Genomic DNA, 13,121 nt, shown 5'->3' with positions numbered 1-13,121 from the left:
TGTTTGTTATTTGGAGATGTACCATGAGAATACCGTGTGTGTGAGTGTGTGTGTGTGTGTGTGTGTGTGTGTGTGTGTGTGTGTGCGTGCGTTTTAATATCTTGGTATTCTTTGACATTGCATTGCAAATGGCATTCATTCAGTAGTCTGCAATATTTCCAAGTACTACAGTATTCCCACAATTAGACTTAAATAAACACGGGTAGTATTAATCACAATTGCACTAGGGGTTTCTGGAGATCCAATGAAAGAGTTTAATTATGCAAATAAAGAAACCCTTGTTTCTATCATGGTGGGGAATTTCCATCAATCTCTATTATTTTCATACTGAGCCGCTGATATTTCTCTTTCTAAACTCGCACACAAACTTTTCAGCATTTGTACATAGACAGTGTTTACTTCATCAAGATGTTTTCCTTGGTGATGTCCACAAGTGTTGTTCAGGGCTGGCCATCTGGTTGCTGGTTCGATCCCTTCATGAAGCGAGTCGTGAACCATCATCACAGTGTATGTGATAAAAACATACACTAGTCTACGTCCAAATCCAGGAGGACCCACGCTCTATGGTGACTTCACATGAAAGATGTGAAAACTAATCCCACTGGCGCTGCTTATGTGGCCAAAGATTGGTATCCTATTGTATGGAAAAAGTTGTTAAATTGGGTGCAGGAGGATTGTGGGTAGAGCTGAGGTGTGACTACTGGGATTTGGTGAACATACGGACCTTGAAAGCATGTTGGGATCTCCAGCTGCTCTTTATGGTTTCAGAGACGACAGCTTTAGTGCAGAAACTTCTCATGCTTCTTTCACACTCGTGATCTTCTGTGCTGCAAAAACTCCTCGACATTTGCACTGGTATGCCCTGATTTAGATACCTAGATAAATCTAGGACATAGCAGTGTTGTTATTGATAACTAAAACTTATTTCAATTAACTTTAAATTTTCTCCCCCAATTTTTCAGTTAATGTTTTCATTAATTCAAATGGACACTAATATAAGCTAAATAACTTAAATAAACATAAATATTCAATGAAAAACTTGAATTAAATTGAGAAATGTTGCCTTGGCAACTAGCTGAAATAAGAGGAAGTATTAAAATCGCCCAAATTAAAGATAAAGCTGAATTGAAATATTAAAAAAAAACTAATAAAAATGACAAAAGCGTACAACAAAATTACTCAAATTAAATAGAAACCTAAAAACATCAAATTAAAGCTAAATCAAAATATTAATACACACTATAAAGTCTGATTACCCACTTAAACCATCTGACTGACATGTAAAGTGACCAGCCACCGTTTGTTTTGTTTGTATGTGTCATTTAGCGGCAAATTCATCTGTTATTATTAATACTGCAGTAAAGTTTCTCAGTGTGTCAGTACAAATCTCAGATACTAACGAATCAGGAATCACAGGCCATTACTCGATTAAAACATGATCAAATGCAGAGAGTTAAGTGAATGAACATGCATTTGTGAGGAAAAAGAGACACGCAGAGTTTATAAAATGAGTAAATCAAAGAGAATTCAGGCCAGATATCTGAAACTGAAGCTCTTGAGTCAGGATAGTCTGTGATTCTTTCAGAAAACAGTTCACAGAAATCACAAACTGACTCGATTTACTTCACTGCCAACTGTATCTCTTTTATAGATCTACTGGCATAACCATAAAAGATTATAAAGAGTAGCCTATGTATATAATACAGCTTGGAGAAATAAATCAAGAACATTAAAGTGCCCCTATTATGGATTTTTCAAAATGACCTTTCATGCGGTGTGTAACACAGCTCTAAGTGAATGAAAACATCCTGTAAAGTTTTAAATCTGAAAGTGCACCGTGTATAATGTTATTGTCTCTCGAAAGAAAGAGTCGACTCTGAATCATTGAAACGAGTCGTTTTTAAAACCAATCCCAAGCCGTTTCATGTTGATGTCAACATGAAACATTAGCATATTGCCCGCCCACTTGTTGGTCTTTTCGCATTGGTCTGAATGAAAATGCAAATTCATTCTTTACCACTAGGTGCCGCTTTTGGAGCAGTAAAAATAGCGGTTTCCCCGGTAACGCTGCACACAAAGCAGCCCTCACAAACGCTGCTTTATCAGGCATTACAGGTGTGATGCAATGACAATGAGACCAATCGGACCAATCACCGCAGATTAGCGTCACGCAAGGGAGGGGTTTGGAAAAAATTAATCCTTGAGCAAATCGTTTGGGAGTCATTGAGCAAGTAAGGTAAAAATAAATGCAAATTATATGACAATGAAAGTGTTTTCTGACCTTGCATGCATGTCAACCTGTTGTTGGGGACTCCCAAAACCAAAATATGAACCTTTCATAACTCATAATAGGGGCACTTTAAATGAAAGAAAGTGCATTCGATTAAACTGAATCAATATATTATAAAACCTATTAACTTGCATGACATCACTAGATCTACTAGTGCAAAAAAAAAAAGTTTTATAAAATTATCATTTGATGCAATTTTTGCTTATAATGTTTGTATCGTATGGTGCGTTAAAGTCATGTCGGATAGATCGTATTTACGAGTTGAACACACATGAACGCCACCATAAAGTCGTTATTACGAGTGGGAAACTCAAAAGTTTCTTTAAGCCCCGAGCTTCCGAGTTGGGGGCGTGTCAATGAGAAACATGGTGGAATCAATGGATGCAACGTCTGTAGCTGACAGTAAATTTTTGTTTAAATTGATAGTTTAGTTGTCCTATAAACTTAAATTGGTCATGTTCTTGTTACGCAGCTGAAATCCAAGTAAAAAAATGCAGACCCTGTTGTATTTTCTTGTAATTTATTAAAAGAAGGTACACCGCCATCTTGTGCCGACTAAACTGACTTGAACGCACCTGATGTCGTAATTACGACTTGTCAACTCGTAAGTACGAACGTCCCAGGAGGACTTGAACGCAGCATTATTACAGCACTCGTCCATCATTGTTAAAGTAGAGGATGTCTTGCTGTTCTTCTGATGGTCAGGAATCTGGTTAATTTGAGCGAGTCATTGACGCAGCATGAAGTTTTTCCACCTGAAAGCCTCACATGAGCTCATATTTCTTCATTCCTGACCTTGCACAACGCTTGAGGAATGTGATGGATGTTTGCAGCAGTAATTTCTCTCTAAAGATAGCAGCTCACATCTTCTCTGACGATCACATCTGAAGGGCTGCAGAAAAGATTCATAATTAAACTCTTTCAGCTCGTGAAATTAGATTTATTTCTCAGAGGGGACATGCAGGACGTTCACAGGAGACTATATTTCTCTCTGTGATGCTTTAATTTAGCAGGTCAGTGGATTAAATCAGATTTTATCATCCATTTTTCTCTACGTTTTAATCAAACCCAAGCACACACTGAAGCTCTACAAGACACGCTTTCATGGCTGTGACTAGTTGGTGATAAAATAAAAAGCACCAGACTGCAACCAAGAAGTAGTTGCAAAAGACAAAATCAGCTCAGTCGTGAAGTGTGCACAAGAAGAGAGCAGCAACGAACAAAGTGAGAGACAACGGAGAGCGAGTGAAGGGCGAGACAATTGAAGTCAAAAGCCAAAAAAGAAACAACCAAACCATCAAAATGTCTATACAACTGTTAATAAAAATAACAATTTGGTCCCTCGATATTCTCTTTGCCACCGTGACTATAACTATATTAGCATCCACACCAGTGGATGATAACTACAGCAATAAATATTTTAGCGTCTACATCAACATAACTAACTATACCGATAACTATAATGATAATTATATATTAGTGGCTACACCAGCGGACAATAATGTTTTTACTGTTCATCAACTGGAGAGAAAAAATAAAACACTCTGAAAGTGATTTCAACGATATATTTTCTCTGTGTTGTTGTCATTATAGATGTCGTGTGGATGCTGCCATTCTCTTAAAGTTACAATGATTATTGAAACTTTGTGTTTATAGATAGAAGTGATATTTTGTATATGCACATTTTAGGTGTGAGCAGGCCTTTACTCACGTCATATTGTTCCAAACAGTGTTGTTATTGTCAGTGTTGGGGGTAACACATTACAAGTAATGCAAGTTACGTAATCAGATTACTTTTTTCAAGTAACTATTAAAGTAACGCATTACTTTTTAATTTACAAGAGAATATCTGAGTTACTTTTTCAAATAAGTAACGCAAGTTACTTTTTTTTTCCAATTTATTGACTGACAGCTCTCCTGTCCCCATGTTGAGAGAAATCAGAAGATGTTACTGTAGTATAAATATGAATATGCATTAATTCATCTCACTCACAACCCCCCCCCCCCCACAGATTCAGTATTCCTCAAAATGAATAAAAAGAATGCAACTCAGAATATGCAATAATTAAATGTTAAACAACACAAATATCATTTTTGTATTTAATCTCATTCTATTAACCAATGTCTTTGCTTCTGACCTTCGATGATCCAGTTCAGCTGTACCAATAAGCACAAATTACTCTAGACAAACATGTGTGTCTTTTTTTTAATTGCTGAAGTGTGTTGAAATGTCTTCTTCTGTATTCTACCATAAATGTACTTTCCCTTCAGCCTGAGGCTTATTCATTTTATCTTTGGTGTGAAAAGGCTTTTATATTTGCCAAAAATAGAACTTTTTTATTTTAAAAATGAACAAGCAAGCCCTGTCCAGATTTAAAAAGTAACGCAAAAGTAACAATGCATTACTTTCCATAAAAAGTAATTAAGTAACGTAATTAGTTACTTTTTTATGGAGTAACACAATATTGTAATGCATTACTTTTAAAAGTAACTTTCCCCAACACTGGTAATTGTTAACGAAAACTATTAAAAATAATTTTTGTTCATTCAAATAAAGCTGAAATAAAATAGAACTATTAGATGAAAAGCTTAAAAATTATAAAGGTTGCCTTATAAAAATGACTAAAATGGAATAAAGCTAAATAGAAATAGCTGGGCCACAAGCGGCTGTCTTATTGCATACATAAGGACTCAAAGTGTCTTCTTAACAGCTCATCTATGCGCTCTGTTTATTATCCCCATGATTGTTTTCACGTTCCCAGGGGATTTGAACTGCCTTTGTTCGTCCTCCAGCCGCTGACACATGAAGCTGGAGTCGGGTTAAGAGCTCGAGCACTTAGACATGAGTTTTGACACATTCAGATGACAGAGGAGACAGTCTCTCTTTATCTCCCGTTTGATTTGGACATGTGAGCACACGTCTCTTCTCTGCGCATTTACTAGATTCTGTCTCTGTTTCATGGGACGGATCTTCCTGTTGCGTGAGCGGTTTGACTCACGGTTCAGTTCTGAGAGGTGAAATACTTGTGAAGGAGCCCAAGGGGCTCGTAGGATCAACATCAGAGCCGCTCTGGTGCTGAACGCTTGAGACACGGCTGTAGAAACACAAAAAGTGCAAAATTACGAATTAATAATCATAATATAACAGGATTTAATTTCTTACAATTTCAAGCAAATTACATGCAATAGGCTTAATTCTGAAAGCAACATGAAATCAAATCAACTCAGATTAATCTTTAAAAGGGTTGTCTTCATAATCTTTCATTAAAATATTATAATAAGCCTCTAATTTTTTTCCAACAATCTGACTTCATTTAAACATGAAACACTCACTTTTCATAATTCAATAAATTTATTCTAAATAAAATGTTTTATGTATTTTTATTTATTTTGTAAAATGTAATATATTTTTTATTTATTCTTATAAAATCATTTAGGATGCATGGTAAGAAATAATATGAATAACAATAAAGTAAATTATTATTGTGCATATTTACTGTCTTAGTAAAACATTTCGCTTGTGTATTTGTGTGTGTGTGTGTGTGTGTGTGTGTGTGAGTATATATATATATATATATATATATATATATATATATATATATATACTCTACATATCTATATATATATACTTTCCATGCATAATTATTATGCAAGTTGATATTCCAACCTTTTTTTCCAAGCACATTTTACCAATTCCAAACCACATCAATCTAAATAACCACTATTCATTTTGTCTTTAATCATTTATAAATTATATAAAATTGTCCAAGAAGGATGGAATTGAAAAACGCCTTATTTTCAGGTGTGCATAATTAAGCAGGTTTTCTTTTACAGTTCAAATGAGCCAAAAAGAGATTTAACTCAGACTGAAAAGTCCAAAATTATTAAATGCCCATGAGAAGGATTCAATACAAATGCAATACTAGAAATGGCAAAGTTAAGGCATGAGCATTGGAAAGCGAAATGCTCATTGGGTCAGCAGGGTCAGAAAAACACTGGTGGAGAAGAAAAGACACATTAACTGCAAAAGAATGAAGATTTAGGTGTAAAACCATTAGGAACCATTTAGTCTCCAGTTCCACCGTTTTCCAGAAGTGCAATTTATAAATGATATATAATTGTTTATGAAGGATGGAAGTGAAAGACGCCTTATATTCAGGTGTGCATAATTCTTTCAAGAATGTATCTTCAGGAATCTGCCAGCAAGTTTTGGGAGCTCATTTTTAGCCCAGCTCCTATCCTGAAAAGTCTGTCTTGTCGAGATGGACCAGAAATGACCTTCCAAAATTTACTGCCACATTCCTGAAGATAAATTCTTGAAAGAGTGCTACAAGAGGATGTGCTGCTGGTCCTTCAAGGGTCACTCTCAGTCTATAAAAGCCTATAAAAATCAGTCTTTGTGTATTTCACAACACTTCAGCATGTTATTCTTATTTAGCAGGGGTCAGTTTTTAGGATTCTTTACCTAACCTAAGTCCTTGGGAACCTGACGCATTGCACTTCTGGAGACTAAATGGTTCCTAATGGTTTTACACCTAAATCTTCATTGTTTTGCAGTTAATGTGTCTTTTCTTCTCCACCAGTGTTTTTCTGACCCTGCTGACCCAATGAGCATTTCGCTTTCCAGTGCTCATGCCTTAACTTTGCCATTTCTAGTATTGCATTTGTATTGAATCCTTCTCATGGGCATTTAATAATTTTGGACTTTTCCGTCTGAGTTAAATCTCTTTTTGGCTCATTTGAACTGTAAAAGAAAACCTGCTTAATTATGCACACCTGAAAATAAGGCGTTTTTCAATTCCATCCTTCTTGGACAATTATATATAATTTATAAATGATTAAAGACTACACGAATAGTAGTTATTTAGATTGATGTGGTTTGGAATTGGTAAATGTGCATGAAAAAAAATATGACCAGAATAATAATTATGCACTTTAAAAGTTTGTTCAACCCATAATTAAAATCAGTTTCTTCATTTAAGCATTCTTTTGTTCTGAAACTTGAACAGATTCTCCCATGAAATAATTTAGCGTAAACTAGTCCACTCCACTTCTGCTGTATGTAGTCTAACAGCCACTAACCAGGATTGACATGTCTGTTCTCTTCCCATCAAACCTCTAGCCAACCTTTCATCCAGCAGCATGATTTAACCCAAAAACCTTCAAGGATGATTGGTATCAAACCACAATTCAACCACTTTCATTAGTAACAGGGATTTCAGACGTGTGATTCGCTGCAAGCGTCAGGTTTTATTATGAAAATTTTAAATGCTTTAAAGGAAATTGAAGGAATGTGCAGACAAGATGAAACAGCAATGTGTGTGTTTAAAAGGACGAGATGTACCAAAACACGTAACAAACACTCGCTGGTGAAACCTGCTCCCTCAGGACATCTTTAAATTTACGATCAGCCTATTATCAGAAAAATAAGTCATCATGTTTGGGGCCTGGAGACAAAAATAAATTATCCGAGACTATAAATTATTCAAATGAACATCATCTGAACTGTTGCATCAGAGCAAACACATACAGTTGCGTTCAGAGCAGAGCTCATTTACAGCAACACTGAAAATAGCACCGATGCAGCTGAATTATGAATTTAGTTCATATATAGAGCTATTTATTGCAGCAACTCTCGAATCTATGCAACAGTTCATGTTTACCATAGCAACCGCATCCCAACGTGCAAACAACCAATAGGAACACCTCAGTAACCGCATATCAACACCCTGGCAACCACCCACAACAGCAGCCCCTTTCACATAGTTTTACCTTTTTTGTTGTTGTTCAATTAAAACACAATTAGAAATAATTATACATATATGTATGTATATATTCACACACACACACACACACACACACACACACACACACTACAGGGTTCAACGTGCTCAACATGCCTTTAACTGCTTCTAGGTCATTTTTATCGCAAAGCTGAGTTTAAAAAGATTTTCCCTGAGTTTTATTGCAGCATTGGTTGTAAGCGGAGCAGAATTTCAGCAATGCTGGTTAAACATTAGATTAGTGTTATCTCAGGAACGCTTATCTGTCCAGCTGGGCTGAGATACACTTTCTCACACATGCGAACACACACACACCACTACTCACTTTCACATGTTTATCTTTAGGATCCTCATGAAATAGTTACACAGCGCTGCTATTATGTGTTTCCTATTTAAAGAGGAAGTTTGCAGGTTCAATCTGGAACCTAATCATCCACTACCTACTACAATGTATTATAAACAATCATACATGAATGAAGATTTGTAACTTTACTCTGATCATGTGATGACGAGGATCTTCTGTTCCAGTCCAATTCATAATGCTTCTGTGTGCTGCTCATTTGTGCATGTCTGTAAAAATGAATTTAACATCACAAAAACAATCATATTTCAGTGCAACAATTCAACAGGACATTTTCATGTTATGTTCTGTTGGGTTCTCTAAACTGGATATTTCACCCCAAAATCTTTTTTTTAGCATCATGTCATTCCAAACCTGTATGATTTTTGGACAAATATTGGGAACCAAATAATATTTGGAGTCCATGCCTCAAAATATCACCGTTTGTGTTTCACAGAAAAAAAAAGTGATTTGGCTTTGAAGAAATAGTCCACACAAAAATTTAAATTTGCTCAAAATGTACTCACTCTCAGGTCATCCAAGATGTAGATGAGTTTGTTTCTTCATCAGATTTGGAGAAATGTAGCATTGCATCACTTTCTCAGCAATGGATGCTCTGCAGTGAATGGGTGCCGTCAGATTGAGAGTCCAAACAGCTGATAAAAACAGCACAGTAATCCACACCACTCCAGTCCATCAGTTAATGTCTTGTGAAGAGAAAAGCTGCGTGTTTATTAGAAACAAATCCATCTTTAAGATGTTTATAACATCAAACTGTTGCTTCTGGCTAAAATATAGAGTCCATAATCCATAATAACGCTTCCTCCAGTCAAAATGTCGTCTGGTCTGGATCAGGAGAAAAATCTGCACATATCAAGCACCAAAAACAGTCCAAAAACAAATATGTGGCTGGATTTTGATGGGAGATACAACAGGGGATGAACTTTATTATATGGATTATGGACTTGTATTTAAGATGGAAGCAACAGTTTGAAGTTAAAAACATCTTAATGATGGATTTGTTTCTAATAAACATGCAGCTTTTCTCTTCACAAGACATTAACTGAAGGACTGGAGTGGTGTGGATTATTGTGATGTTTTTATCAGCTGTTAGGACTCTCATTCTGACGGCACCCATTCACTGCAGAGCTTCCATTGCTGATAAAGTGATGCAATGCTACATTTCTCCAAATCTGATGAAGAAACATCAGATTTGGTTTTTATTGTTTTGAAAATAACGAAATGTCTGTTTCTCCAGGTTTTTCTCAAACTTCCCATCGGCGAAGCAGTACTTCGATCAATTCCGTGACATGCAGGATCCCGAGGAGATGAAGCAAAGCATCCAGCTGAAGAAACACGCCCTGCGGGTCATGACCACCCTCAACACGCTGGTGGAAAACCTGCGCGACGGAGACAAACTCAACACCACCTTCCAGCAGATGGGTAAATCACACGCGCTCAAACACAAAGTGGATCCGGTTTACTTCAAAGTGAGTATGAGGAACAAACGGTTACAAAGTACTTTTTTTTTTTTTAAAGAAGTCTCTTCTGCACACCAAGCCTGCACTTATTTGATCAAAAAATACAGTAAAACAGTAATATTGTGAAATAATTTGACAATTTAATGTAACTGTTTTCTGTATGAATGTAATTTATTTCTGTGAGTCAAAGCTGATTTTTCAGCATCATTACTCCAGTCTTCAGTGTCACATGATCCTTCAGAAATCAGTATAATATGAAACATTCCTGATTATTATCAATGTTGAAAACAGTTGTGCTGCTTCATATTTTTGTGGAAACTGGGATACATTACATTTTTCAGGATTCACAGATGAATAGAAAGTTCAAAAGGACAGCATTGATCTGAAATAGAAATCTTTTTTAAGATTATAAATGTCTTTACTGTCACTTTAATGCGTCCTTGCTGAATAAAAGCATTAATGTCTTACTGCAGATTCTGGCTGGAGTGATTCTGGAGGTGCTGGTGGAAGCTTTCCCACAATGCTTCAGTCCAGTGTCGGTGCAGAGTGCGTGGTCTAAACTCCTGGGCGTCCTGTACTGGCAGATGAACAAAGTCTACGCTGAAGTCGGCTGGGAATCCATCAAAAACTCTGCAAAGTGAAGGAGAGAATAGATGCATAATTATATGAATCAAACCAAAGATGTCGTGTATATTGAATTCATTTCTATAAGTGAAAGAAAAAAAGTAGTAGAAAATAAAGATGTGTTGTTGTAAAATGAGAAAATGAGCTCATACCAGACGATGTTTTATAAATGTTGATGGACCCTACATGATATTTTATCTGGACTTTATCGATGTCAGATCCCTAGCAACTGTTATTCAGCTCAGATAATAAACACACTTATAAATCAGTGTAGAAATCGCAAGCTCTCTCCAGTCCATCTCCCATTAAATATTTACACATACTCCAGATAATTCATGGGCCCGTACACAAACACGACCTCCATCAGATACAAAAATGTGCATTTGTGATGAAACATTCGGGTCTCTGCTGGAGCTTTAGATAAATATCCAGTTCATCCGAAGCGGATGTTTTCGAAACAGATGAGTGCTTTTGTACCAGTCGCTTCCCCTGCGTGCTGTGAGCAAGATGAGTATAAAGGACTGTTCTGTGCTACTAAAGCAGCTAAACTGATTTCTTTTTGTACTTATTCCAATGTTTTGTACATGTAAAATAATCACTGATTCAGAAATAAACTCTGAAGCATTAAAGAAATGAACTCTGAGTCTTGCACTTTTTTATAGACCACAATATTGTACATATATTTAGATATTTTTTGTTTGTTTGTTTTTGAAAGAAGTCTCTTCTGTTCACTAAAATTGCATTTATTTAATCAAAAATACAGTAAAAACAGTGAAATATTATGATTTAAAACAACTGTTTTCTATGTGAATGCTTGTTAAAGTGTAATTTATTGCTGTGATCAAAGCTGTATTTTCAGCATCGTGTCACATGATCCTTCAGAAATCATTCTAATATGAAACATTTCTGATTATTATTAATGTTAGTAACAGTTGTGCTGATTAATATATTTGTGGAAACATGCCCCAAAAACTGATTATGTTTTCACAGGAATAACATTACCTGTAGTAAACATGGTATTTTGACTGACACTATGGTTACCATGTTAAAGTTATGAAACAAACACTGTTTACCGTGAGCTGAACGTGATGAAATCTCTATTAAATCAGTGGTTTTATCAGCGGGTTCACTTGCAGTCTGTCTGTGTGTGATAATCTACAGCGAACTACAGATATTCAGCCTCTGACCTGATCAAACTTTATTATCGTGGGCTGCTTGATAAGAGAGAAAGAGAGGAGAGAAAGAGAAACCACGAATGGAGTATATGAACGGAACTCAGCAGGAAAAATCTCATTATTAAAGCTCTGCGTGTGTGTTTACACAGATGTCGAAACGGCCTGCAGCATCAGACAGACAGACAGACAGATCTGACCACCTATCACTCACAGACTCAAGTGGAAACTGCACTTCAGACACGCCACATTCTTTCCCCATTTTACCACCACAGGGATTTTCAATAGAAATCCAGTTCCTAAAACTCCCATATCTGATCAAAGAAGAGCATGTTACACTGAACTTTCATATAAGAAAGAGAGAGAGAGAGAGAGAGAGAAAGGGGTTTGTAATTTTTAACTAAAATTAAATCTATTAAAATATATTTTTTTGTTTTTTAAATAAAGCTGAAACAAAAATGAGAAATGAAAAATGTTGTCTTGGCAACAAACTGAAATAAAGGAAGAAGTTGAAGTGGTAAAATGACTCTAATTAAAACTGAAAAGATAAAAGAGTGTTGCTAGAAGGTTGCTAGGGTGTTTTGGGGTGGCAGGAGGTTACTAGGAGGATGCAATGCTATTTTAGGATGTTAGGAGGTTGTTAGGGTGTTTTGGATGGCTGCCAGAGTGTTGCTAGGCAATTGCTAGGGTGTTTTAAGTTCCCAAGGAGGTTGCTAAGGTGTTTTGGGTGGTTGCCAGAGTGTTGTTAGGAGGTTGCTATTGTGTTTTGGGTTGCTAGGAGGTTGCTAGTGTGCTTGCCAGAGAGTGCCAAGAGGTCGCAATTGTGTTTTGAATTGCTACGAGGTTGCAAGGGTGTTTTGGGTGGTTGCCAGAGTGTTGCCAGGAGGTTGCTAGGGTGTTTTGGGGGTTTCCAGAGTGTTGCCAGGAGGTTGCTAGGGTGTTTGGGGGGGTTGCCAGATTGTTGCCAGGAGGTTGTGTTTTGGGTTGCCAGGAGGTTGCTAGGGTGTTTTGGGTTGCCAGAGTGTTGCCAGGAGGTTGCTAGGGTGTTTGGGGGGTTTCCAGAGTGTTGCCAGGAGGTTGCTAGGGTGTTTTGGGGGGTTGCCAGATTGTTGCCAGGAGGTTGTGTTTTGGGTTGCCAGGAGGTTGCAAGGGTGTTTTGGGTGGTTGCCAGAGTGTTGCCAGGAGGTTGCTAGGGTGTTTTTGGTGGTTGCTAGAGTGTTGCCAGGAGGTTGCTAGGGTGTTTTGGGTTGCCAGAGTGTTGCCAGGAGGTTGTGTTTTGGGTTGTCAGGAGGTTGCTAGGGTGTTTTGGGTGGTTGGCAGAGTGTTGCCAGGAGGTTGCTAGGGGGTTTTGGGGGGTGGCAGAGTGTTGCCAGGAGGTTGCTAGGGTGTTTTGGGGGTTGCCAGAGTGTTGCCAGGAGGTTGCTAGGGTGT

General features: G+C 37.1%; 1 protein-coding gene across 1 annotated transcript in view; it reads left to right on the top strand.

Moving 5' to 3' along the window:
- Nucleotides 1-11,155, top strand: part of LOC107573176 (cytoglobin-1-like) — a 17,528-nt gene extending 6,373 nt beyond the window's left edge. The window contains exons 2-3 of the mRNA XM_016259623.1: nucleotides 9,672-9,903; nucleotides 10,368-11,155. Coding sequence (XP_016115109.1) covers nucleotides 9,672-9,903; nucleotides 10,368-10,535 — 400 coding nt within the window. The 3' untranslated portion in view covers nucleotides 10,536-11,155. The remainder of the gene's footprint in view (nucleotides 1-9,671; nucleotides 9,904-10,367) is intronic.
- The last annotated feature ends 1,966 nt before the right edge of the window (nucleotides 11,156-13,121 follow it).

Source organism: Sinocyclocheilus grahami, unplaced genomic scaffold (genome assembly GCF_001515645.1).
Source record: "Sinocyclocheilus grahami isolate Dianchi unplaced genomic scaffold, SAMN03320097.WGS_v1.1 scaffold1884.1, whole genome shotgun sequence".
Classification (NCBI taxonomy): domain Eukaryota; kingdom Metazoa; phylum Chordata; class Actinopteri; order Cypriniformes; family Cyprinidae; genus Sinocyclocheilus; species Sinocyclocheilus grahami.
This window is presented reverse-complemented; position numbering and strand designations above follow the sequence as displayed.